The sequence below is a fragment of the Hyla sarda genome, chromosome 9, assembly GCF_029499605.1.
Source record: "Hyla sarda isolate aHylSar1 chromosome 9, aHylSar1.hap1, whole genome shotgun sequence".
Lineage (NCBI taxonomy): Eukaryota > Metazoa > Chordata > Amphibia > Anura > Hylidae > Hyla > Hyla sarda.
Genome location: NC_079197.1, coordinates 12,599,072 through 12,626,571, shown reverse-complemented (window position 1 = coordinate 12,626,571; position 27,500 = coordinate 12,599,072). Strand labels below are relative to the sequence as shown.

Genomic DNA, 27,500 nt, shown 5'->3' with positions numbered 1-27,500 from the left:
TATCTCACATGTATACACTCCCCCGTTCCTCTATCTCACACATATATATCTATCCCCTATATATCTCACATGTATACACTCCCCCGTTCCTCTATCTCACACATATATATATATATATATATCCCCCCTATATATCTCACATGTATACACTCCCCCGTTCCTCTATCTCACACATATATATATATATATATATCCCCCCTATATATCTCACATGTATACACTCCCCCGTTCCTCTATCTCACACATATATATATACCCCCCCTATATATCTCACATGTATACACTCCCCGTTCCTCTATCTCACACATATATATATATATATATATATATATATATATATATCCCCCCTATATATCTCACATGTATACACTCCCCCGTTCCTCTATCTCACATATATATATATATATATATCCCCCCCTATATATCTCACATGTATACACTCCCCCGTTCCTCTATCTCACATATATATATCTCCCCCCTATATATCTCACATGTATACACTCCCCCGTTCCTCTATCTCACACATATATATATATATATATATATATATATCCCCCCTATATATCTCACATGTATACACTCCCCCGTTCCTCTATCTCACACATATATATATATCCCCCCTATATATCTCACATGTATACATTCCCCCGTTCCTCTATCTCACACATATATATATATCCCCCCTATATATCTCACATGTATACACTCCCCCGTTCCTCTATCTCACATATATATATCTCCCCCCTATATATCTCACATGTATACACTCCCCCGTTCCTCTATCTCACACATATATATATATATATATATATATATATATATATATCCCCCCTATATATCTCACATGTATACACTCCCCCGTTCCTCTATCTCACACATATATATATATCCCCCCTATATATCTCACATGTATACACTCCCCCGTTCCTCTATCTCACACATATATATATATCCCCCCTATATATCTCACATGTATACACTCCCCCGTTCCTCTATCTCACGCTGACAGCCGCGGTTCACAATTCCTAGTAAACAACACTTTATTTTGATGCTCCGACTCTCCCGCTCCCTCCGCAGTGACGCCATTGGTCGCTTCTTCTTTTGGATTTGAATAAAACCCAAACATTCGCTCCTGATTGGCTGTCACTATAGCAGACCGCGCCCACAACCTTCTCCCCCTCCCCTGTGTGTATTTGGAACGTCAACTGACCTGCTCTTCATTCACTCGTTACAGTGTGTCAGGGCAGGAGGCAGTGACCGGACAACTTCACCGTGTGCCATTCGGTCTGGAGATGATTACCGCCATCATTGACTCCGTCACCGCCAAGTCAGGTAAAGATCCCCTCTATTACTATCAATATGGCACGCTGGGACTTGTAGTTCTCCACTTATATAAGATGTACAGCAGACGCCCTAGATCAGTGGTCTCTGAGCACCTCCAGATGTTACAAAACTACAATTCCCAGCATGGGAGTTGTAGTTTTACAACATCTGGAGGTCCACAGTTTGGAGACCACTGCTCCTATATAGGGGAGATTTTTAATATCCGACGTATTCATGTTGCTGCTGTTCCTCTGCCTGCTGTGATCATCCGGGTGTCAGTCACCCTGCGCAATTTTGGGTGTTGGTGCGTGGGAGTGAGTGTGCAGGGATGTAGTCACACACGTGTGCAGACTTGTCATTCCAGGTAAATCTGGGCAGTGGCGCTTGTGTGAGAAGAAAACAACAAAAAAAATGCAATAAATATTTTATTATTATTATTTACTTATATAATTTTTCTATATATACACATAATTATATATAAATGTATTGTTATTATTATTATATATATATATATATATATATATAAATATTATTTTACTGATATTTATATATATATATATATATACTTTTTATATATACACATAAATTCTATATCAATTTATTATTGTTATTATTATTACTATTATTAATATATATTATTATTTTTATTATTATTATTTTACATATATATATATATATATATATATATATAATTTTTTATATACGGTATACACATAATTATATACATTATTGTTATTATTTTATTTGTTCATATATATATATTTTTTTTTTATTTAAAAAAATATATTATATTATGTTTTTTAAATATATACAGTATATATTATTTTACTTAATAACATTTTCATATTTTACTTAATGACATATTCATATATGTATATTTTCTTATTTTTATTTAGTTAATATATATATATATATTTACATTTACATTTAAAAAAGTAACTAAATAATAATAAATATATATATATATATATATATATATATATATGTGTGTAAGTAAATATATTGAACCGGATTGGTTTGGTTGCTGACTAATCTAGAACCCCTGGGAGTTGTAGTTGCCAAGACACAGATGGCAGCATATAGAATGTATAACTGGTGACTGTAGATATATATAGGGGGGGGCACCTATGTTACCAATGAGGCCCCCCCCCCCTGTTTTTTATAATCTTGGGGTACCCCTTTAAAGTGTATTCTTTTTTTATTTTTGTTGACCTTACAGGGAAGGACAGGGCATGTTTCGAAAAGTTGTACCAACTGGGAGCCGAGCTGGGACACGGAGGATTCGGTACTGTGTACGGGGCGTGGAGACTGACGGACCACAAGGAGGTGAGTTTTGTAGGACGGCGTTTGCAACACTACAACTCCCAGCATGGCAACAGCTGGAGAACCACAGGTCAGAGATGACTGGCTTACTGTTTCCCAACCAGGGTGCCTCCAGCTGTTGCAAAACTACAACTCCCAGCATGCCCGGACAGCCGAAGGCTGTCCGGGCATGCTGGGAGTTGTAGTTTTGCAACAGCTGGAGGCACTTTGGTTGAAGAACACTGACTCTAGACCCTGACTAGATCTCTTGCTCCCCCTAGGTGGCCGTGAAGCATATCAGGAAGAGTCGTGTCATGGAGTGGGCACAGCTGGTGAGTGCCGCCTTCTGATCTTTATTATCTGGCATCAATGGGAACATTTAGGTGGAAGTATAATAAAAAAAAAAAACTAAAAAAAAAATTTTAATAAAACATTTTTTATTAATAAATTGTTATTTTATTATATTAATTTCTACAGCCACCGGTGTGACTGGAGAAATTTTTTCTCAAAACAATACTGCCCCCTAGGGACAAAAATATGTAATGGAGGAATTGTGTTTTGTTTTTTTTTGTTTTTTTTTCTGTTTTGTTTTGTTTTTTGTTGCATACGACCAAAATTCCAAAATTTTTATCTTTTCTTTTTCTTTTCTTCTTTTAGGGTAATTTCCCCCGGGTGCCCATGGAAGTATATCTGATGCTGAAGGTGAAAGGTCATCCTGGCATCGTTGAACTCCTGGACTGGTTCGAGACCCCGGACGGCTTCCTGCTGGTGATGGAGATGCCGGAACACTGCCGGGACCTGTTCGACGTCATCACCGAGCAAGGTCCCCTGGAGGAAGACGTTGCGCGCAGCCTGTTCCGGCAGGTGGTGGACGCCGTGGCGCACTGTCACACCCAAGGGGTCACCCATCGGGACATCAAAGACGAAAACCTCTTACTCAACACCCAGACGGGGCAGGTCAAGCTCATCGATTTCGGCTCTGGGGCTCTGCTCCATGATTCCACCTACAGTAACTTTGATGGTGAGTCCACCCCCTATGAAAGTAGATCCGTATTCTGCACTGTTACATTGTAACGAACTGTCAGGGATGGGAAATTGGCGCTGTCATTGTGTTTAATTGTAAGTGTAGCAAAAAGGCAAGTGTTCAGATCTGGACAAGGGGGTTGTCCGGTATTAGATAAAAAAATTTAAAAAAAAAGTAGCTGATTTTTTTTTTCAGAAACAGCGCCACACCTATCCTCAGGTTGTGTGCGGTATTACAACTTTGCTCTATTCACTTCAATAGAACTGAGCTGCAATTCTGCACACAGACTGAGGACAAGAGTGGCGCGGTTTCTGAAAAAAAAAAATAAATAATAATAATTAATATATATTAAAAAAATAAAAATAAACATATAAAAAAAAAAAAAAAAAATATATATATATATATATATATATGTTAAATATAATTTAATAAATACATATATATATATATATATATATATATATATATATATATATATATATATATATATAGTTAATATCTTTAACAATATATTTCCATTCATGGACAGCAAGCAGAAATTGTATAGGCGATTGTAGCTTTAAGGGGTTAAAAATATAGCTAGTGGCTTCAAAAATGCTGCCACACCTGTCCTTTAGGTTGCGTGCGGTATTGCAGCTCAGTTCCATTAACGTGAATAGAACAAAGATGTAATACCGCTTCAATGTAACTGAGCTGCAATACCAAGCACAGGCTGAGGACTAAGAGTGGCGCTGTTTCCGGGAATTTTTTTTTTTTTTTTTTAAGTTATCTTTTATCTAGTGCTGGAGAATATGTCCTGATAATCACTACATACTGCTTGCCCTGCTTAGCCACCTTATGCCAGTTTATCTAAAAAATAAAAAAATACCCATTATATCAGACCTGGACAAGGGGGTTGACCGGTATTAGAAGAAAGACAAAAAAAAAAAAATAGCTGATTTTTTTTATTATTATTATTATTTTTTTATTCCAGAAACAGCGCCACACCTATCCTCAGGTTGTGGGCGGTATTACAACTTTGCTCTATTCACTTCAATAGAACTGAGCTGCAATACTGCACACAGACTGAGGGCAAGAGTGGCGCTGTTTCTGAAAAAAATTAAATAAATAAATGTATATATATATATATATATATATATATATATATATACATGTGGTAAATATAATTTAATAAATACAAATTATATATATAATATATCTCAACCAAATATGCAGCACTATACAAAAAAGAACCTGATCAGGAATCCTCCTGAATATATATATATATATATATACACACAGTATATTGTTAATATCTTTAACAATACATCTTCATTCATGGACAGCAAGCAGAGATCTTGCAAATAGCGAATAGTTCCTAATTTTTTCCAGTTCTGTGAAAACTGGATATCCTGCTGTTGCAAAACTACAAATCCCATCATGCCCTGACACCCTCCAGCTGTTGCAAAACTACAATTCCCATCATGCCCCGACACCCTCCAGCTGTTGCCAAACTACAAGGGATAAGTGTTGCAAAACTACAATTCCCATCATGCCCTGACACCCTCCAGCTGTTGCAAAACTACAAATCCCATCATGCCATGACACCCTCCAGCTGTTGCAAAACTACAAATCCCATCATGCCCTGACACCCTCCAGCTGTTGCAAAACTACAATTCCCATCATGCCATGACACCCTCCAGCTGTTGCAAAACTACAAGGGATAAGTGTTGCAAAACTACAACTCCCATCATGCCCTGACACCCTCCAGCTGTTGCCAAACTACAAGGGATAAGAGTTGCAAAACTACAACTCCCATCATGCCCTGACACCCTCCAGCTGTTGCCAAACTACAAGGGATAAGAGTTGCAAAACTACAACTCCCATCATGCCCTGACACCCTCCAGCTGTTGCCAAACTACAAGGGATAAGTGTTGCAAAACTACAAATCCCATCATGCCCTGACACCCTCCAGCTGTTGCCAAACTACAAGGGATAAGAGTTGCAAAACTACAACTCCCATCATGCCCTGACACCCTCCAGCTGTTGCCAAACTACAAGGGATAAGTGTTGCAAAACTACAAATCCCATCATGCCCTGACACCCTCCAGCTGTTGCAAAACTACAAATCCCATCATGCCATGACACCCTCCAGCTGTTGCAAAACTACAAATCCCATCATGCCCTGACACCCTCCAGCTGTTGCAAAACTACAATTCCCATCATGCCATGACACCCTCCAGCTGTTGCAAAACTACAAGGGATAAGTGTTGCAAAACTACAACTCCCATCATGCCCTGACACCCTCCAGCTGTTGCCAAACTACAAGGGATAAGAGTTGCAAAACTACAACTCCCATCATGCCCTGACACCCTCCAGCTGTTGCCAAACTACAAGGGATAAGAGTTGCAAAACTACAACTCCCATCATGCCCTGACACCCTCCAGCTGTTGCCAAACTACAAGGGATAAGTGTTGCAAAACTACAAATCCCATCATGCCCTGACACCCTCCAGCTGTTGCCAAACTACAAGGGATAAGAGTTGCAAAACTACAACTCCCATCATGCCCTGACACCCTCCAGCTGTTGCCAAACTACAAGGGATAAGTGTTGCAAAACTACAAATCCCATCATGCCCTGACACCCTCCAGCTGTTGCCAAACTACAAGGGATAAGAGTTGCAAAACTACAATTCCCATCATGCCCTGACAGCCGGAGGCTGTCAGGGCATGATGGGAATTGTAGTTTTGCAACAGCTACAAGGTGGAGAACACTGATCTAGACCTTTCTATGTATGATGATGTAACCTGTATATGTTCTGTTGTGCAGGAACACGAGTATACAGCCCCCCAGAATGGATTGCCTTTCGGAGGTACAAGGCGCTGCCAGCCACCGTGTGGTCTCTGGGTATCCTGCTGTACGACATGGTGTGCGGGGACATCCCCTTCGAAAGAGACCAAGAAATCCTACAAGCTCAAGTCCTCTTCAGGACCAGCGTGTCTCCAGGTAAAGAGGCAACACCTCGCACGTATGCTGCCACGTTGCGGTCATGCCTTCCTTGTTGGCACCGCACGCCTCTTCCTGCTTGGGTGTACATAGGACAGTGCCGCAGTCTCCACGCCTTCCTTGCAATGTCTACACCCCTGCATATGGCTGTGCTTTTCATTTCTTCATCCCAACGCAAGATTAAAGGGGTATTCCAGGAAAAAAATTTTTTATATATATCAACTGGCTCCAGAAAGTTAAACAGATTTGTAAATTACTTCTTTTAAAAAATCTTAATCCTTTCAGTACTTATGAGCTTCTGAAGTTGAGTTGTTCTTTTCTGTCTAAGTAATCTCTGATGACACGTGTCTCGGGAACCGCCCAGTATAGAAGCAAATCCCCATAGCAAACCTCTTCTAAACTGGGCGGTTCCCGAGACACGTGTCAATAGAGAGCACTTAGACAGAAAAGAACAACCTTAACTTCAGAAGCTCATAAGTACTGAAAGGATGAAGATTTTTTTAAAAGAAGTAATTTACAAATCTGTTTAACTTTCTGGAGCCAGATGATATATAAAAAAAAAAGTTTTTTTTCCTGGATAACCCCTTTAAAGGGGGTTATCAAGGATTAGAAACAAAAAATAAAATAAAATAAAACATAGCTGTTCAAAAACAGCGCCACACCTGTCCTAAGGTTGTGTGTGGAATTACAACTCTGTTTCATTTGCTTAAATGGAACTAAGCTGCAATGCCACACACAGACTGAGGACAAGAGTGGCGCTGTTTCTGGAAAAAAAAAATAAATCTAATCCTGCATAAATATCCCAATCCATCACCTTCCCAGCATTGCCAGGCTGAGCCACCACTTTCCTGCACTGTTACATTGTAACAAACAAACAACAAGAACATCGTTGCTGCTGTTGTGTTTAGCGTCCTAAAAATTGTATAGGCGATTGTAGCCTTAAAGGGGTACTCCGCTCAGAACAAACTGGAACAAACTGTTGTAAATGCTGGAGCCGACGCCGGAAGCTTGTGACGTAATAGCCCCGCCCCCTCATGACGTCACACTCCACCCCCTCAATGCAAGTCTATGGGAGGGGGCGTGACAGCCGTCACAGCCGTCGCTTGTTCCAAATGCTGAGCAGCAGAGTACCCCTTTAAGGGGTTAAAAATATAGCTAGTGGCTTCAGAAACGCTGCCACACCAGTCCTTTAGGTTGTGTGCGGTATCGCAGCTCAGTTCCATTAATGGGGTACTCCGGTGGAATTTTTTTATTTATTTTTTTTTTAAATCAACTGGTGCCAGAAAGTTAAACAGATTTGTAAATTACTTCTATTAAAAAAATCTTAATCCTTCCAGTACTTATTAGCTGCTGAATACTACAGAGGAAATTATTTTCTTTTTGATACACAGAACTCTCTGCTGACATCATGAGCACAGTGCTCTCTGCTGACATCTCTGTCCATTTTAAGAACTGTCCAGAGTAGGAGAAAATCCCCATAGCAAACATATGCTGCTCTGGACAGTTCCTAAAATGGACAGAGGTGTCAGCAGAGAGAACTGTGCTTGTGATGTCAGCAGAGAGCTCTGTGTTCCAAAAAGAAAATAATTTCCTCTGTAGTATTCAGCAGCTAATAAGTACTGGAAGGATTAAGATTTTTTAATAGAAGTCATTTACTAATCTGTAACTTTCTGGCACCAGTTGATAAAAAAAAAAAAAAAAAAAAAAAAAAAGTTTTTCACTAGAGTACCCCTTTAATGTGAATAGAACAATGTTGTAATACCACTTCAATGTAACTGAGCTGCAATACCACGCACAGCCTGAGGACTAAGAGTGGCGCTGTTTCTGGGATTTTTTTATTTTTTAATTATCTTTTATCTAGTGCTGGAGAAATGTCCTGATAATCACTACATACATACTGCTTGCCCTGCTTAGCCACCTTGTGCCCGTTTATCTTAAAAAATACCAATTATATCTCTGTAATTTTTATTTTTATTTTTTTCTAGAATGTGAAAGTTTAGTCCACTGGTGCTTATCCACGTGCCCCTCCGAGCGTCCATCTCTAGAACAGATTCTTCAGCATCCCTGGATGAAGGACGTATGCACGTAAAAGAAGGCTTGTCCAACGCCGAGAGCCGCCGCTGCCAGACGCCGTTCTGGCTACCCACAGGGCCCCCGTATACTGTAGTCAAGCACTAAATGGCTACCTGCGATGTCCCGGACGGCAGATGCTACCATTCCGGACACAGTTTTTGTGGGTCCTGGGAGAGGGACCCGGGGCCGGGAAGGACAATAAAGTTAATTGGACAAACTATAGTGACATTTGCAGGATGTCCTGAAGACGCTGCCAGCGCCGTGCCGCGGGTTACACCCTGCCGTGACTCATGGTTTGTGCAAACAGGAAAGAAGTTTAATGAAGTTCCTGGTTTTACAGGACAATCTCGCTGGGATGTGATAGATTTGGGGGGGGGGGGGGGGTATTCAGTAAAAGGGCAGCTCCATATTTCCTATTATTGTCCCCGGATTGCGGTGGGCGCCATTTTTATGAAGACAAGATGGCATGTTGTTTTTTAAGGCTGCATTTGTGTCTCTGTTTCACCTATGGTCTCCAAAACTGCGGACCTTCAATTACAACTCCCATCATGCCTGGACAGCCAACAGCTGTCTGGGCATGCTGGGAGTTGTAGTTTTGCAACAGCTGGAGGCCCAAAGTTTAGCAACCACGGAATCGCGCTCAAAAAAGCATATATGTATACACTGTAAGTCAGTCAATGGGAAATGGATGGCATGCGTTAACATATACGTTTTTACCTAAAACAATAAAAAACGTAAATATAAAAAAACGTAAAAATAAAAAACGCAGTGTGAACGCACCCTAACGTGGCCACCATGGCGCCGTAGACTAGTGAGTGATAAATGTAGTCAATTTGGCCAGTGGTCTCAAAAACCATGAACCTCCGTCTGTTGCTAAACTACAACTCCCAGCATGCCCGGACAGCCGAAGGCTGTCCGGGCATGCTGGGAGTTGTAGTTTTGCAACAGCCGGCGGTCCAAAGTGTGAACTACGCAATTGTTTACCCCAAAAAAAAGCTGATACGTTAGCGTCCTTACAAAGTAAGTCAAAGGGAAATGGATGGCATGTTTTAACGTATACGTTTTTTTCCTAAAACGCAACCAAAAAAATCGCAGTGTGCGTGAACGTGGTTACCAAGGCACAAGGAATGGCGCCGGGAAACACAGTCTACACCTGTCAGTGATATACATATTTATTGAGATCGCCAGTTTTTAGTATTAGTTATAAAAAATGATCGCACCCATTTTCAGTCGCTGTCTCAAAATTGGCGCAATATATATATTTTTTAATTGTTCCAGTTCATAGGAATAACAATATTAGCATGTGCCCTTTTACAAAATATTCCCATCCTCATATATAAATAAAGGACCAGTTAATGGCTACGTAGGTCAGAGACCAAATAAAGGAATGAGCCACCTAGCAACCAATCAGATCAGCTGTTTCATTTTCCCCAATTAAGGATAGAGAAATAAACTGGAATCTGATTGGTTGTACTGCAGACAAGACCCAGGGAGTTGCCCATAGCAACCAATCAGATCGCTTCTTTCATTTTCCCATCTGTGAAAGAAAGGAGAGCCTGGGAGATGGTTGCTATGGGCAACAAGTACCAAGGGCCTCCATTTTCTTGTCTGTGTTACTTAGGGGGCTTTAGTATCGCCATTTTGTGACTCTGTGAGGGGCCATAATGTCTTTTATTGAAAGAGTAAATACTTGTGTATTACATGAAGAGTCCAGATCATTTCCATTCGAGGTATAGATTTGGGGTGTATTATGTTGTATATATCGTGTTCGTGTTATTTAATAAATGGAAGCATTTTTGTACATGATGTCTGGTATGTGCTATATATGACCGAAAATCCAAGGGGCCAAATAAGCATATGATGCCGCATACATGTCACCCATACACTGAACACCTATTACACACATGTCACCCATACACTGAACACCGACTGCACACGTCACCCATACACTGAACACCTATTACACACACGTCACCCACTCACTGAACACCTATTACACACATGTCACCCATACACTGGACACCTATTACACACGTCACCTATACACTGAACACCTATTACACACATGTCACCCATACACTGGACACCTATTACACACATGTCACCCATACACTGAACACCGACTGCACACATGTCACCCATACACTGGACACCTATTACACACGTCACCCATACACTGGACACCTATTACACACATGTCACCCATACACTGAACACCGACTGCACACATGTCACCCATACACTGGACACCGACTGCACACATGTCACCCATACACTGGACACCGACTGCACACATGCCACCCATACACTGAACACCTATTACACACATGTCACCCATACACTGGACACCTATTACACACATGTCACCCATACACTGGGCACCTATTACACACATGTCACCCATACACTGACTGCACACATGTCACCCATACACTGGACACCTATTACACACATGTCACCCATACACTGGACACCTATTACACACATGTCACCCATACACTGACTGCACACATGTCACCCATACACTGGACACCTATTACACACATGTCACCCATACACTGACTGCACACACGTCACCCATACACTGGACACCTACTACACACATGTCACCCATACACTGACCGCACACATGTCACCCATACACTGAACACCGACTGCACACATCACCCATACACTGGACACCTATTACACACGTCACCCATACACTGGACACCTATTACACACGTCACCCATACACTGGGCACCTATTACACACGTCACCCATACACTGGACGCCTATTACACACGTCACCCATACACTGGACACCTATTACACACATGTCACCCATACACTGGACACCTATTACACACATGTCACCCATACACTGGACACCTATTACACACATGTCACCCATACACTGGACACCTATTACACACATGTCACCCATACACTGGGCACCTATTACACACATGTCACCCATACACTGGACACCTATTACACACATGTCACCCATACACTGGACACCTATTACACACATGTCACCCATACACTGGACACCTATTACACACATGTCACCTATACACTGGGCACCTATTACACACATGTCACCCATACACTGGACACCTATTACACACATGTCACCCATACACTGGGCACCTATTACACACATGTCACCCATACACTGGACACCTATTACACACATGTCACCCATACACTGAACACCGACTGCACACATGTCACCCATACACTGGGCACCTATTACACACATGTCACCCATACACTGGGCACCTATTACACACATGTCACCCATACACTGGGCACCTATTACACACATGTCACCCATACACTGGACACCTATTACACACATGTCACCCATACACTGGACACCTATTACACACATGTCACCCATACACTGGATACCTATTACACACATGTCACCCATACACTGGACACCGACTGCACACATGTCACCCATACACTGGACGCCTATTACACACACGTCACCCTTACACTGTACACCGACTGCACACATCACCCATACACTGGACACCTACTACACACATGTCACCCATACACTGAACACTGACTGCACACACATGTCACCCATACACTGGACACCTATTACACACATGTCACCCATACACTGGGCACCTATTACACACATGTCACCCATACACTGGGCACCTATTACACACATGTCACCCATACACTGGGCACCTATTACACACATGTCACCCATACACTGGACACCTACTACACACATGTCACCCATACACTGGACACCTACTACACACATGTCACCCATACACTGACCGCACACATGTCACCCATACACTGAACACCGACTGCACACATCACCCATACACTGGACACCTATTACACACGTCACCCATACACTGGACACCTATTACACACGTCACCCATACACTGGAAACCTATTACACACATGTCACCCATACACTGGACGCCTATTACACACGTCACCCATACACTGGACACCTATTACACACGTCACCCATACACTGGGCGCCTATTACACACGTCACCCATACACTGGGCGCCTATTACACACGTCACCCATACACTGGGCACCTATTACACACATGTCACCCATACACTGGACGCCTATTACACACATGTCACCCATACACTGGACGCCTATTACACACGTCACCCATACACTGGGCACCTATTACACACATGTCACCCATACACTGGACACCTATTACACACATGTCACCCATACACTGGACACCGACTGCACACATGTCACCCATACACTGGGCACCTATTACACACATGTCACCCATACACTGGACACCTATTACACACATGTCACCCATACACTGGGCACCTATTACACACATGTCACCCATACACTGGACACCTATTACACACATGTCACCCATACACTGGGCACCTATTACACACATGTCACCCATACACTGGACACCTATTACACACATGTCACCCATACACTGGACACCTATTACACACATGTCACCCATACACTGGACACCTATTACACACATGTCACCCATACACTGGACACCTATTACACACATGTCACCCATACACTGGACACCTATTACACACATGTCACCCATACACTGGACACCTATTACACACATGTCACCCATACACTGGACACCTATTACACACATGTCACCCATACACTGGACACCGACTGCACACATGTCACCCATACACTGGACACCTATTACACACGTCACCCATACACTGGACACCTATTACACACGTCACCCATACACTGGGCACCTATTACACACATGTCACCCATACACTGGGCACCTATTACACATGTCACCCATACACTGGACGCCTATTACACATGTCACCCATACACTGGACACCTATTACACACATGTCACCCATACACTGGACACCTATTACACACACGTCACCCATACACTGAACACCGACTGCACACATCACCCATACACTGGACACCTATTACACACATGTCACCCATACACTGGACACCTATTACACACATGTCACCCATACACTGGACACCTATTACACACACGTCACCCATACACTGGACACCTATTACACACACGTCACCCATACACTGGGCACCTATTATACACATGTCACCCATACACTGGGCACCTATTACACACATGTCACCCATACACTGGACACCTATTACACACATGTCACCCATACACTGGACACCTATTACACACGTCACCCATACACTGGACACCTATTACACACATGTCACCCATACACTGGACACCTATTACACACATGTCACCCATACACTGGACACCTATTACACACGTCACCCTTACACTGAACACCTATTACACACGTCACCCATACACTGGGCACCTATTACACACATGTCACCCATACACTGGACACCTATTACACACATGTCACCCATACACTGGACACCTATTACACACATGTCACCCATACACTGGACGCCTATTACACACATGTCACCCATACACTGGACGCCTATTACACATGTCACCCATACACTGGACGCCTATTACACATGCCACCCATACACTGGACGCCTATTACACATGTCACCCATACACTGGACACCTATTACACATGTCACCCATACACTGAACACCGACTGCACACATCACCCATACACTGGACACCTATTACACACATGTCACCCATACACTGAACACCTATTACACACATGTCACCCATACACTGGACACCTATTACACACATGTCACCCATACACTGGACACCTATTACACACATGTCACCCATACACTGGACACCTATTACACACGTCACCCATACACTGGACACCTATTACACACGTCACCCATACACTGGACACCTATTACACACGTCACCCATACACTGGACGCCTATTACACACATGTCACCCATACACTGGACGCCTATTACACACATGTCACCCATACACTGGACACCTATTACACACATGTCACCCATACACTGGATGCCTATTACACACATGTCACCCATACACTGGACGCCTATTACACACATGTCACCCATACACTGGACACCTATTACACACATGTCACCCATACACTGGACACCTATTACACACGTCACCCTTACACTGAACACCGACTGCACACATGTCACCCATACACTGGACACCTATTACACACGTCACCCATACACTGGGCACCTATTACACACATGTCACCCATACACTGGACACCTATTACACACATGTCACCCATACACTGGACACCTATTACACACATGTCACCCATACACTGGACGCCTATTACACACATGTCACCCATACACTGGACGCCTATTACACACATGTCACCCATACACTGGGCGCCTATTACACACATGTCACCCATACACTGGACACCTATTACACACATGTCACCCATACACTGGACACCTATTACACACATGTCACCCATACACTGGACACCTATTACACACATGTCACCCATACACTGGACACCTATTACACATGTCACCCATACACTGGACGCCTATTACACATGTCACCCATACACTGGACGCCTATTACACATGTCACCCATACACTGGACACCTATTACACATGTCACCCATACACTGAACACCGACTGCACACATCACCCATACACTGGACACCTATTACACACATGTCACCCATACACTGGACGCCTATTACACACATGTCACCCATACACTGGACACCTATTACACACATGTCACCCATACACTGGACACCTATTACACATGTCACCCATACACTGGACGCCTATTACACATGTCACCCATACACTGGACGCCTATTACACATGTCACCCATACACTGGACGCCTATTACACATGTCACCCATACACTGGACACCTATTACACATGTCACCCATACACTGGACGCCTATTACACATGTCACCCATACACTGGACGCCTATTACACATGTCACCCATACACTGGACACCTATTACACATGTCACCCATACACTGAACACCGACTGCACACATCACCCATACACTGGACACCTATTACACACATGTCACCCATACACTGGACACCTATTACACACATGTCACCCATACACTGGACACCTATTACACACATGTCACCCATACACTGGACACCTATTACACACATGTCACCCATACACTGGACACCTATTACACACATGTCACCCATACACTGGACACCTATTACACACATGTCACCCATACACTGGACGCCTATTACACACATGTCACCCATACACTGGACGCCTATTACACACATGTCACCCATACACTGGACACCTATTACACACATGTCACCCATACACTGGACGCCTATTACACACATGTCACCCATACACTGGGCACCTATTACACACATGTCACCCATACACTGGACGCCTATTACACACATGTCACCCATACACTGGACACCTATTACACACATGTCACCCATACACTGGACACCTATTACACATGTCACCCATACACTGGACACCTATTACACACATGTCACCCACTCACTGGGCACCTATTACACACATGTCACCCATACACTGGATACCTATTACACACATGTCACCCATACACTGGACACCGACTGCACACATGTCACCCATACACTGGACACCTATTACACACGTCACCCATACACTGGACACCTATTACACACATGTAACCCATACACTGGACACCTATTACACGCATGTCACCCATACACTGGACACCTATTACACACATGTCACCCACTCACTGGGCGCCTATTACACACATGTCACCCATACACTGGACGCCTATTACACACATGTCACCCATACACTGGACACCTATTACACACATGTCATCCACTCACTGGGCACACAGACAAATGCGCCAACACACCCTGGCCCCATGCTGCCTGAATGGCTGAATCCAGCGCTCCGCTATCTCCAGCAGCCCCTATAAGACAATGAAAGTAGTGACTGTGAGCATGTGTGCCAGTGCGCCATTCTACGGGGTACTCCGGACCCTGTTCTCATATTGGGGGGTCCCAGGAGTCAAACTCTCTGATTATAAACTTCTATCCTATCGGGGTAGCGGATAAGTGTTAATGGTTGGAATACCCCTTACATTGATGCAGGTCCAGATGGGAACACCTTTTTAGGCTTATGGGTTGTGGCTGCAGAACTGCCTTTTAGGGTACAGCTGCTGTAACTGTAAAGAACCCTTTCTTATGTTAATATTTGGATCCCCTGTTCGTCACATCTCCTTTTAGTCTTTACCGTAGTTGACCCCCACCCCTCCTCCGGGTATACAGTGCCTATATGTAATCTGGCCATGGTGCCATGTGTCTGTTTGTTAAACCCACGTTACGACTCCCTGAGAACACAAAGGGTTAAGCGCCATGTGCGGGCGGGGCAGGGAGGGCGAAAACCAGGTAAACAGCCGTGTACGTCAAAGACACAGGTGACAGATGAGGCGAGGAAATCAATGTGCGATCGCCTCCGATCTGCTTCCGTGTATTTTCCAGGATGGGGCAAGGATGACCGGTACACGTGCATCACTGACTTATGGCTGAGTTCACACCACGTTTTTGCAGTACAGTTCCCGTATACATTTTCAATTTGAAAACCGTACGGAACCGTATTGAAAACCGTATGCATTGACTCTCCATTGAAAACCGTATGCCAAACCATGCATCCGGTTGCATCCGTTTTGCGTCCTGTACGGTTTTGTCCATTTTTTTTCCCGTACCCAAAACCGTAGCCTACCACGGCTTTTGGTCCGGGCGAAAAACTGTATTGAAACCGTATACGTTTTTTTATAACATGGGAGTCAATGTGAACCGTACAGAACTGTATGTGCGTACGGTTCCATCCGGTTTTCATCATCCGGTTTTTGACTTTGCACAGTTTTTTCTTGGAATTTCAATCAAACAAGTGAAACCTTATTCAAAATGGAGTGAAAAGTTACAAACGTAATTTGTATACACGTTACAGGGTTCACACCACGATTTTGCTATACGGTTTCATAAAAAAATAACGTATGCAACCGTACAGAAAACCGTGCCCATAGACTTCTCAAAACCGTATGCACCATAATGTATACGGTTGTCTCAGTTTTTCAGACCATACTTTTTTTTTAACTTTATTTTTTCCGGACAAAAAACCGTGGCCTACCACATTTTTTGGTCCCGGGGAAAAACCGTATTAAACCGTATACGTTTTTTTTTTTTTTAACATGGGAGTCAATTGGAACCGTACAGAACTGTATGTGCGTACGGTTCCATCCGGTTTTCATCATCCAGTTTTTGACTTTGCGCAGTTTTTTTTCTTGGAATTTCAATCAAACAAGTGAAACTTTATTCAAAATGGAGTGAAAAGTTAAAAACTTATACGTTTTTTTCTTAATTAACAGATGCAACCAGACATCATTTTTCAAATCGTATACGGTTTTTAACCATACATGGGTTAATATTTGTACATACGTTTTGATACAGTTTAGGCTGCATTCACACCACGTTTTTGCAATACAGTTCCCGTATCAGGTTTTTCATGAAAAACGGATTCAACCTGTATACGGTTAAAAACTGTATAAGGTTTGAAAAATTATGTCCGGTTGCATCCGTTTTTTAAGAAAAGAATGTATACGTTTTTAACTTTCCACTCCATTTTGAATAAAGTTTCACTTATTTGATTGAAATTCCAAGAAAAAAAAAACTGTGCAAAGTCAAAAACCGTTTGGTGAAAACCAGATGGAACCGCACGCACATACAGTTCTGTACGGTTCCCATTGAGTTCCATGTTAAAAAAAAAAACGTATACGGTTTAATACGGTTTTTCACCCGGACCAAAAAACGTGGTAGACTACGGTTTTGGGTATGGGAAAAAAAAACTGACAAAACTGTATAAGATGTAACCGGACTAAACCGGATGATGCATCTGACGCACGGTTTACAATGTTAAGTCAATGCGTACGGTTTTCTATACGGTTCCGTACGGTTTTTAACCTGAACCCGTATACGGGAACTGTATAGCAAAAAAGTGGTGTGAACCCGCCCATATGTCAAAATGTGGATAAATAAAGAGTAGGACTCACGTGACGGGGCTGATGATGGAGCCATAAACCAGTGTTCTCCAACCAGGGTGTCTCCAGCTGTTGCAAAACTACAACTCCCAGCATGCCCGGACAGCCTTCGGCTGTTGTAGTTTTGCAACAGCTGGAGGCTCCCTGGTGGGGAAACACTGCTACCGACACTTCATACAGTGCCCACTCCTTCTCCAACCACAGGGGGTGCTATAGACCACTAGTTTAGTGTCGCTCACATAGCTGCATAAGAAGAAATTAGATGCTGCGTTATCGCCACCTAAGGGAGAGTGACAGAATTACACTGTACACTCCGCAAGCTGCCGATAGGGGTCAAGTCATGGGAAAAAAAGTGTGGGAACTCACCCAAGATTTCCACTCATGGGCTGGTCCTGCTAATGGGAATTGTGTTCCTGCTGTGGAAAAAGTGCAGGAACTCTGTTCCCATGTGTTCCTGCAGGACTTGAGCCCTGCCCATAGGTATCCAAGTCCATGGAATAAGGCGAATTTTAGCCAGTGAGTGTTCATAATAACAAGTGAATGCATCCCGAAACTGGTGATAATGTGCATTTTATCATATACTAGCTGAGTACCCGGCGTTGCCCGGTTTTTCCTTCCTCATCCTTGAAAATCAACAGAGGAGGAAGCTTTTGACTTCATATCCCGTCCTCATATCCCGTCCCCACCTCCCGTCCCCACCTCCTATCCTCACCTCCTATCTCCACCTCCTATCCCGACCGCCTATCCCGACCTCCTATCCCGACCTCCTATCCCTACCTCCTATCCCTACCTCCTATCCCCTGCTCCTATCCCCTGCTCCTATCCCCTGCTCCTATCCCGACCTCCTATCTCGACCTCCTATCTCGACCTCCTATCTCGACCTCCTATCCTGTCCTCCTATCCCGTCCTCATATCCCGACCCGTAATATGTGTAGTTTTGCAACATCTGGAGGTCCGCAGGTTGAATACCACTGCTATAAAGAATGTAAACCTTAGGCTGGGTCCACATGGGAATAATACAAGCACATTTTTGCTGTATATGGACATATAAATGTGTTTGTATTAGGCTGCGATTCCACTTGCCCTTAAAGCGTTCCTGTCATATCAGAGAAAAAAATAATGTTCCTATATATTAGGTCATGCAGATGCTGTTCTTGGGTCTAACTGTGGTATGGGGGTGTGATGCAAAGGGCAGATGGAATTACCCTAGGGGCAGATGGCATTAACCCCTTGTATTCATGACGCCAGGGCGTGGTTTATCCTCAATATCACCCGAAGGTATACCGCTGGATCCTGGGCTAGGCACGGGGGCAATAATGACTCCGACGCCAAGTTACAGATAACGGTAGCTTTACTGAGGGTAGATAGATGGTAAAGTCTATACAGTTCAGCCAGGGCCCAAGGAGGTGACCAGTGACTCAGAGATCTTAAAAGGAGTACTCTGGTGTAGACTACTCCTGCTCCGTCCTGCCCGGGCTGCAAAAAAAATGAAAATGAACCATCCCTCACCTTCCTGGGTTCCCGCGGAGCGTCACTACAGCTGATCGGTCCTCCGGTCCATCTCCTTCATACTTCCGTGTGAACGAAGCGTCACATGGCGCTCAGCCTATCGCCGGCCGCCGCGATGTTCTGCCTCGGCCCATAATAGGCTGAGCACCATGTGACGCTTTGTTCACACGGAAGTATGAAGAAGATGGAGCGGAGGACCGATCAGCTGTAGTGGCGCTCCGCGGGAACCCAGAAAGGTGAGAGATGGTTTATTTTCATTTTTTTGCATCCTGGGCAGGACGGAGCAGGGGTAGTCTGCACCAGAGTACTCCTTTAAGGGCTTGCTGGGACTGGTAGTAGATGAGCCACGTTGACTTGACAAATGATGACTGTGACTGACTTGACTTGTGACTGACAAGACTGTGACTTACCTGTAGCTTGTGGCTGCAGACTGGACTTGACGCCTCCTATGACTCTGGACACTTAGGATCGACTGCACCTCAGCAAAGACTAAGAGAGCAGAGGCTCCACCCAGGGCTTTTATGGGGGAGGATCTGGGGGGGGGGATCCCATTGGTCACCCCTAGGTCACCTGGTCACTGATACCTCCTGGGTAACAATCACATGACAACTCACATGGTAAATAGTGTTGAGCGGCATAGGCCATATTCGAATTCGCGAATATTCGCGAATATATGGACGAATATTCGTCATATATTCGCGAATATTCGCATATTCGTTATATTGTCGTTTTATTTTCGCGTATGCGAAAATACGCGCATGCGAAAATTAGCATATGTGGAAATTCGCATATGCGAAAATTAGCATATGCTAATTTTCGCATATGCGAATTTTCGCACGCCAGTCTCACACAGTAGTATTACAGCCTTCTTTACACCACACAAGCTGGAAGCGGAGAGGGATGATCACTGTGATGTGTACTGTGAAAAAAAAAAACAAAAAAAAACGAATATTCGTAATTACGAATATATAGCGCTATATTCGCGAAATTCGCGAATTCGCGAATATGCGATATTCGCGAATAATATTCGAATTGCGAATATTCGCGAGCAACACTAATGGTAAACAGTCTTAAAGGTATAACACTCTTACATATATAACATAGGGAATATGGGGGAGATTTATCAAAACCTGTGCAGAGGAAAAGTTGCCCAGTTGCCCATAGCAGCCAATCAGATCGCTTCTTTCATTTTTAGGAAGGCCTGTGAAAAATGAAAGAAGCGATCTGATTGGTTGCTATGGGCAACTGGACAACTTTACCTCTGCACAGGCTTGATAAATCTCCCCCTATATACAATTACAATAAACGAGCGGGAGGGGGGTCCACTGCAGGAGGCTGCCTGACAGGGTAGAAAGGGTACAGGGTAACACCTCCCGTACTGGGCCACCACATAAGCGACAACCCATTTGGCCACCATTTACATCTGTCTGAGGTGTTACCCAATTCATGGAGAAAGTATTGCATCCGGCACCAAGGTTGCAGGTAAAACCAAAGCTTGCTTTATTGAATTCTTGGACAATAGTCACTTACAGAGATGGTTCCAGACGCGTTTCGCACCTAGGTGCTTAGTCCACGACAGGTGAGTCTACAACTAAGCACCTAGGTGTGAAACGCGTCAGTCACCATCTCTGTATGTGACTATTGTCCAAGAATTCAATAAAGAAAGCTTTGGTTTTACCTGCAACCTTGGTACCGGACACAATACAGTGTTCCCTCAAAATACAATGGTAATCCGTTCCAAATGGACCATCGTTTGTTGAAACCATCGTATGTTGAGGGATCCGTGCAATGTAAAGTATAGGACAGTGGTTTACAACTTGCGGACCTCCAGATGTTGCAAAACTACAACACTCAGCATGCCCGGACAGCCAACGGCTGTCCGGGCATGCTGGGTGTTGTAGTTTTGCAACATCTGGAGGTCCGCAGGTTGAAGACCACTGTTAGAGGAAGTTTTACTCACCTGTCCCCGCCGCTCCGGACCGTCACCGCTGCCTGGGATGTCGCCGTCCATCGCTGTCGCCGTCCCTGCCGTGTCCCCGACGCTCCGTCAAGGCCTCTGCTTCCCCGGCATCCTCACTCTCCGTTGCCGCCATCACGTCGTTACGCACGCTGCTCCTATTGGATGACGGGACGGCATGCGCAGCGACGTGATGACGACAATGGAGAGCGCCGACGATGCAGGGGATCGCGAAGAGGACGCGCCGGAGCCCCGAGGACAGGTGAGTGACCGTCACCGGAGCTCACGGGGCACCGTAAACGTCTATCCGGTGGCAGTGAAGCAGTCTGCACTGCCGGATAGACATTTATGCGATGGCCCCGACATACAAAAGCATCGTATGTTGATGCCGCCTTCAACATGCGATGGCCTCTGAGAGATCATCATATGTGTAAATTATCGTATGTCGGGGCCATCGTAGGTGAAGGGGTCACTGTACTTTCTACATGTTTGCCTATTAATCCGAGGGCGGTAACGGCGATACCGTGCACAGGTGGATTGGTATACTCGAGTGAGCGGTACAACATTTACAGTTAACCCCTTCAGCAATACAATGACGCATTACCTGCTATTACAAGGCAGATTTATTAGTCAGGAGTCTAGGAAAGCTGGGTGACAAAACTTGTGGGCACTGCAATAGAGGGCATATTGGTTGGTGGTTACCATGTTTTCTTAAAGGTGATCCAAAAAAGTTGTCATCACGAGAGAAGAGAGGACTCCGGTCTCTTTTTTTTTTTTTTTTATAGTTTATTATATTTTATAACTTCTCTTATATTTATTTTATGACTATAGTTGAAAAGAGGCACGTTAATAACCAACAAAATGGCGCCCATTCTGCGGGCGACACAATCTTGACGGCCCGCCTCTCAGCGAACGTAGGACGTATCTACGCCTTACAGTGATGACGTAACCCGGAAACAGTTGTGTGAAATAAAACGTTCCTAGTTACCAGGGTTCCCCCTCCACAGTTTGGCAGGTGACGTTGGCTCGGAAGTGAGCTGGCGGTGCTGCCGTGGAGTGGCGGACCCGGAAGTGCGGCTGAGCCGGGAGAAATGGCGGCGGCTGCCGGAGCTGGAGACGAGGAGAGGGACATGAAGCAGCTGCAGTCCGACATGAGTGAACCGGGGAGCCCCCCGGGGAGGAGCGCGGGAGAGCGTAAGTGTACGGGGGCAGCCCTGAAAGCCTTAGCCATGGGGGGGAGGGCATGCATGCTTGCTGAGACTTGTAGTCCCACAAGAATGAATTGCTATGGAGTTCTTACTTATGTCAGGACTACAACTCCTAGCCTCTTTAATGTGTGGAAGTGCTGAGACTTGTAGTCCAACACAGACCTTGGTTGTATATATCTTCAGCAGATCTGGGGGGGGGGGTATCTTCAATGGTGGATGTTGAGGGGAGTAGTCCAGCATACTAAGCTTTTCTGTATTAATGATTTATGCTGTGGTATTCAGTTAGTGTTCCACAAACAGGGTGCCTCCAGCTGTTGCTAAACTACAACACCCAGCATGCCCGGACAGCCTTCGGCTGTCCGGGCATGCTGGGAGTTGTAGTTTTGCAACAGCTGGAGGCGTCCTGGTTGAGAAACTCCAATATATAAATATGTATATATTTTATTTTTATTTGCTTGTTTTACAGTTTTTACATAGTTTGACATATTTACAAAAAAAAATACCATTATGTATGTAAAACATTGTATTTGATAAAATGTGGGAAACATTAAGCCAATTAGTCTTGTTTTGGTCCGTACGTTTGTGTTAGGCTTATATGTGTGGTACTTGTGAGCGTTCCCTAAGTTTTGGGGGGGGGGGGGGGATCTACAATGTTGGGTTGAGTAGTGGTTGACACCACCTATTGCTATGGATTGTAGTACAGGATCTATGTGTATAGTAGTTTATAAGGTGGACTCCAGTGTTTGACAACGTATCCTCTTACCCTCAGGATAGGGGATACATTTCTGACTGCAGGGACCCCCACAGCCTCCATAACGGCATCGGCTCTCCCTAGTGCATGACCTATAGGAGAGTCGGAGACAGCGCTTGTGTATCTTTGGTGATCCTATAGACATTAAGGGGTTGTGTTGACTCTACTTCATGCACAGGGAGAGCTGGACCCCGTTACAGAGATCGTGAGGGTCTCTACGGTCTGAGAGATACACGTGAGGGGCGTCCTGCTGGGGTCAGAGAGATACACGTGAGGGGCGTCCTGCTGGGGTCAGAGAGATACACGTGAGGGGCGTCCTGCTGGGGTTATAGAGATACATGTGAGGGGCGTCCTGCTGGGGTTATAGAGATACATGTGAGGGGCGTCCTGCTGGGGTTATAGAGATACATGTGAGGGGCGTCCTGCTGGGGTTATAGATATACACGTGAGGGGCGTCCTGCTGGGGTTATAGATATAGACGTGAGGGGCGTCCTGCTGGGGTTATAGAGATACACGTGAGGGGCGTCCTGCTGGGGTTATAGAGATACATGTGAGGGGCGTCCTGCTGGGGTTATAGATATACACGTGAGGGGCGTCCTGCTGGGGTTATAGATATAGACGTGAGGGGCGTCCTGCTGGGGTTATAGATATACATGTGAGGGGCGTCCTGCTGGGGTTATAGATATAGACGTGAGGGGCGTCCTGCTGGGGTTATAGATATAGACGTGAGGGGCGTCCTGCTGGGGTTATAGAGATACACGTGAGGGGCGTCCTGCTGGGGTTATAGATATACATGTGAGGGGCGTCCTGCTGGGGTTATATATATACACGTGAGGGGCGTCCTGCTGGGGTTATATATATATATACACGTGAGGGGCGTCCTGCTGGGGTTATAGAGATACACGTGAGGGGCGTCCTGCTGGGGTTATAGATATACATGTGAGGGGCGTCCTGCTGGGGTTATATATATATACACGTGAGGGGCGTCCTGCTGGGGTTATAGAGATACGCGTGAGGGGCGTCCTGCTGGGGTTATAGATATACATGTGAGGGGCGTCCTGCTGGGGTTATAGAGATACATGTGAGGGGCGTCCTGCTGGGGTTATAGATATACACGTGAGGGGCGTCCTGCTGGGGTCAGAGAGATACACGTGAGGGGCGTCCTGCTGGGGTTATAGAGATACACGTGAGGGGCGTCCTGCTGGGGTCAGAGAGATACACGTGAGGGGCGTCCTGCTGGGGGTTATAGATATACATGTGAGGGGCGTCCTGCTGGGGGTTATATATATATATATATATATATATATATATATATATATATATATATATATATATATATATATATATATATACGTGATGGGCGCCCTGCTGGGGTTATAGATATACACGTGAGGGGCGTCCTGCTGGGGTCAGAGAGATACACGTGAGGGGCGTCCTGCTGGGGGTTATAGAATATACACGTGAGGGGCGTCCTGCTGGGGTCAGAGAGATACACGTGAGGGGCGTCCTGCTGGGGTCAGAGAGATACACGTGAGGGGCGTCCTGCTGGGGGTTATAGATATACACGTGAGGGGCGTCCTGCTGGGGTCAGAGAGATACACGTGAGGGGCGTCCTGCTGGGGGTTATAGAGATACACGTGAGGGGGCGTCCTGCTGGGGGTTATAGAGATACACGTGAGGGGCGTCCTGCTGGGTGGGTCTGTGAGTTTTGGGGTCCTGGTTTGGCCCTGGCTCCAGGTCAGCGCTCTCCATCTCCAGTGATCACAGATCTGGCTGATAACAGGGAGCAATAAATGTTTTAGAAGTCAGTAAGGATGGGGCTGCGTGGACACTTGTCGTCCTTATTGTAAGTAAATTTTGCGCTTATCAAGGTGACGTTCTGCTTGGTAAATCGTTCTGTCATAGAGAAGACGTGCAGGGGGGCCGCGTCTGGGGGGGATGATGAGGGTCCCTGATAGTATGAGACCATCTAGACTTGGGGAGGACATGTGGTGGTCCGTGCCGCCAGCCTCTCCTGCTGCATCAATGCCCCTTGTGTTATGTACGGAGTCGGGGGGGAGGGCGGGGGTCCGGCTCATACAGTGAACACCTTTATACATTGTATTCAGCTCTGCAGGCGGAGACGGACTGGAGATACAGATCAGCTTCAATGTTAAAGGATAAATGAGCGGTGACAATAGGGAGAGCAGCGCCCCGCACAGGTATTCACTGCCTATTGTCACCTTATTTATCCTGTACTCGAATAAAGACATTAAAGGTCATAGACACGGGGGTGAGGGGTGCGGAGTGACGGCTCTATAGGAGTGTCTGGAGGGGGGTGTGAGGATATAGGGAGGGGGGGTGTGTGAGGCCTGTATATGGGGCGTGGGGGGGGTGAGGCCTGTATATGGGGCGTGGGGGGGTGAGGCCTGTATATGGGGGGGAGGCCTGTATATGGGGCGTGGGGGGGGGGGTGAGGCCTGTATAGGGGGGGGAGGCCTGTATATGGGGGGGGGGTGAGGGGGTGCGGAGTGACGGCTCTACAGGAGTGTCTGGAGGGGGGTGTGAGGGCTGGATATAGGGGGGGGGGTGAGGGCTGGATATAGGGGGGGGGGTGGTGTGAGGGCTGGATATAGGGGGGGGGGGGTGAGGGCTGGATATAGGGGGGGGGGGTGAGGGCTGGATATAGGGGGGGGGGTGAGAGCTGGATATAGGGGGGGGTGTGAGGGCTGTCTATGGGGGGTGTGAGGGCTGGATATAGGGGGGGGGGGTGTGAGGGCTGGATATAGGGGGGGGGGGTGTGAGGGCTGTCTATGGGGGGTGTGAGGGCTGGATATAGGGGGGGGTGTGAGGGCTTGTCTATGGGGGGGGTGAGGGCTGGATATAGGGGGGGGGGTGTGAGGGTTGGATATAGGGGGGGGGGGGTGAGGGCTGGATATAGGGGGGGGTGTGAGGGCTGTCTATGGGGGGGGGGTGAGGGCTGGATATAGGGGGGGGTGTGAGGGTTGGATATAGGGGGGGGTGTGAGGGTTGGATATAGGGGGGGGGGAGAGGGCTGGATATAGGGGGGGTGTGAGGGCTGTCTATGGGGGGGTGAGGGCTGGATATAGGGGGGGGGGTGAGGGTTGGATATAGGGGGGGGGGGGTGTGAGGGTTGGATATAGGGGGGGGTGTGAGGGTTGGATATAGGGGGGGGGGGTGTGAGGGCTGGATATAGGGGGGGGGGTGTGAGGGCTGGATATAGGGGGGGGGGGTGTGAGGGCTGGATATAGGGGGGGGGGGGTGTGAGGGCTGGATATAGGGGGGGGGTGTGAGGGCTGGATATGGGGGGGGGGGTGTGAGGGCTGGATATGGGGGGGGGGGGTGTGAGGGCTGGATATGGGGGA

General features: G+C 45.7%; 2 protein-coding genes across 3 annotated transcripts in view; both read left to right on the top strand.

Moving 5' to 3' along the window:
• The window catches only part of PIM2 (Pim-2 proto-oncogene, serine/threonine kinase), a 23,087-nt gene extending 14,002 nt beyond the window's left edge, over positions 1-9,085 (top strand). For both annotated transcript variants that reach the window (XM_056540922.1, XM_056540921.1), the window contains 6 exons: positions 1,235-1,332; positions 2,543-2,649; positions 2,907-2,957; positions 3,283-3,646; positions 6,458-6,634; positions 8,620-9,085. In XM_056540922.1, coding sequence (XP_056396897.1) covers positions 1,235-1,332; positions 2,543-2,649; positions 2,907-2,957; positions 3,283-3,646; positions 6,458-6,634; positions 8,620-8,723 — 901 coding nt within the window. In that variant the 3' untranslated portion in view covers positions 8,724-9,085. The remainder of the gene's footprint in view (positions 1-1,234; positions 1,333-2,542; positions 2,650-2,906; positions 2,958-3,282; positions 3,647-6,457; positions 6,635-8,619) is intronic.
• Positions 9,086-23,003: 13,918 nt separating this feature from the next.
• SLC35A2 (solute carrier family 35 member A2) overlaps positions 23,004-27,500 on the top strand; it is an 18,445-nt gene continuing 13,948 nt past the window's right edge. The window contains 1 exon segment of the mRNA XM_056540920.1: positions 23,004-23,370. Within this exon segment, the coding sequence (XP_056396895.1) occupies positions 23,268-23,370 (103 nt within the window). The 5' untranslated portion in view covers positions 23,004-23,267.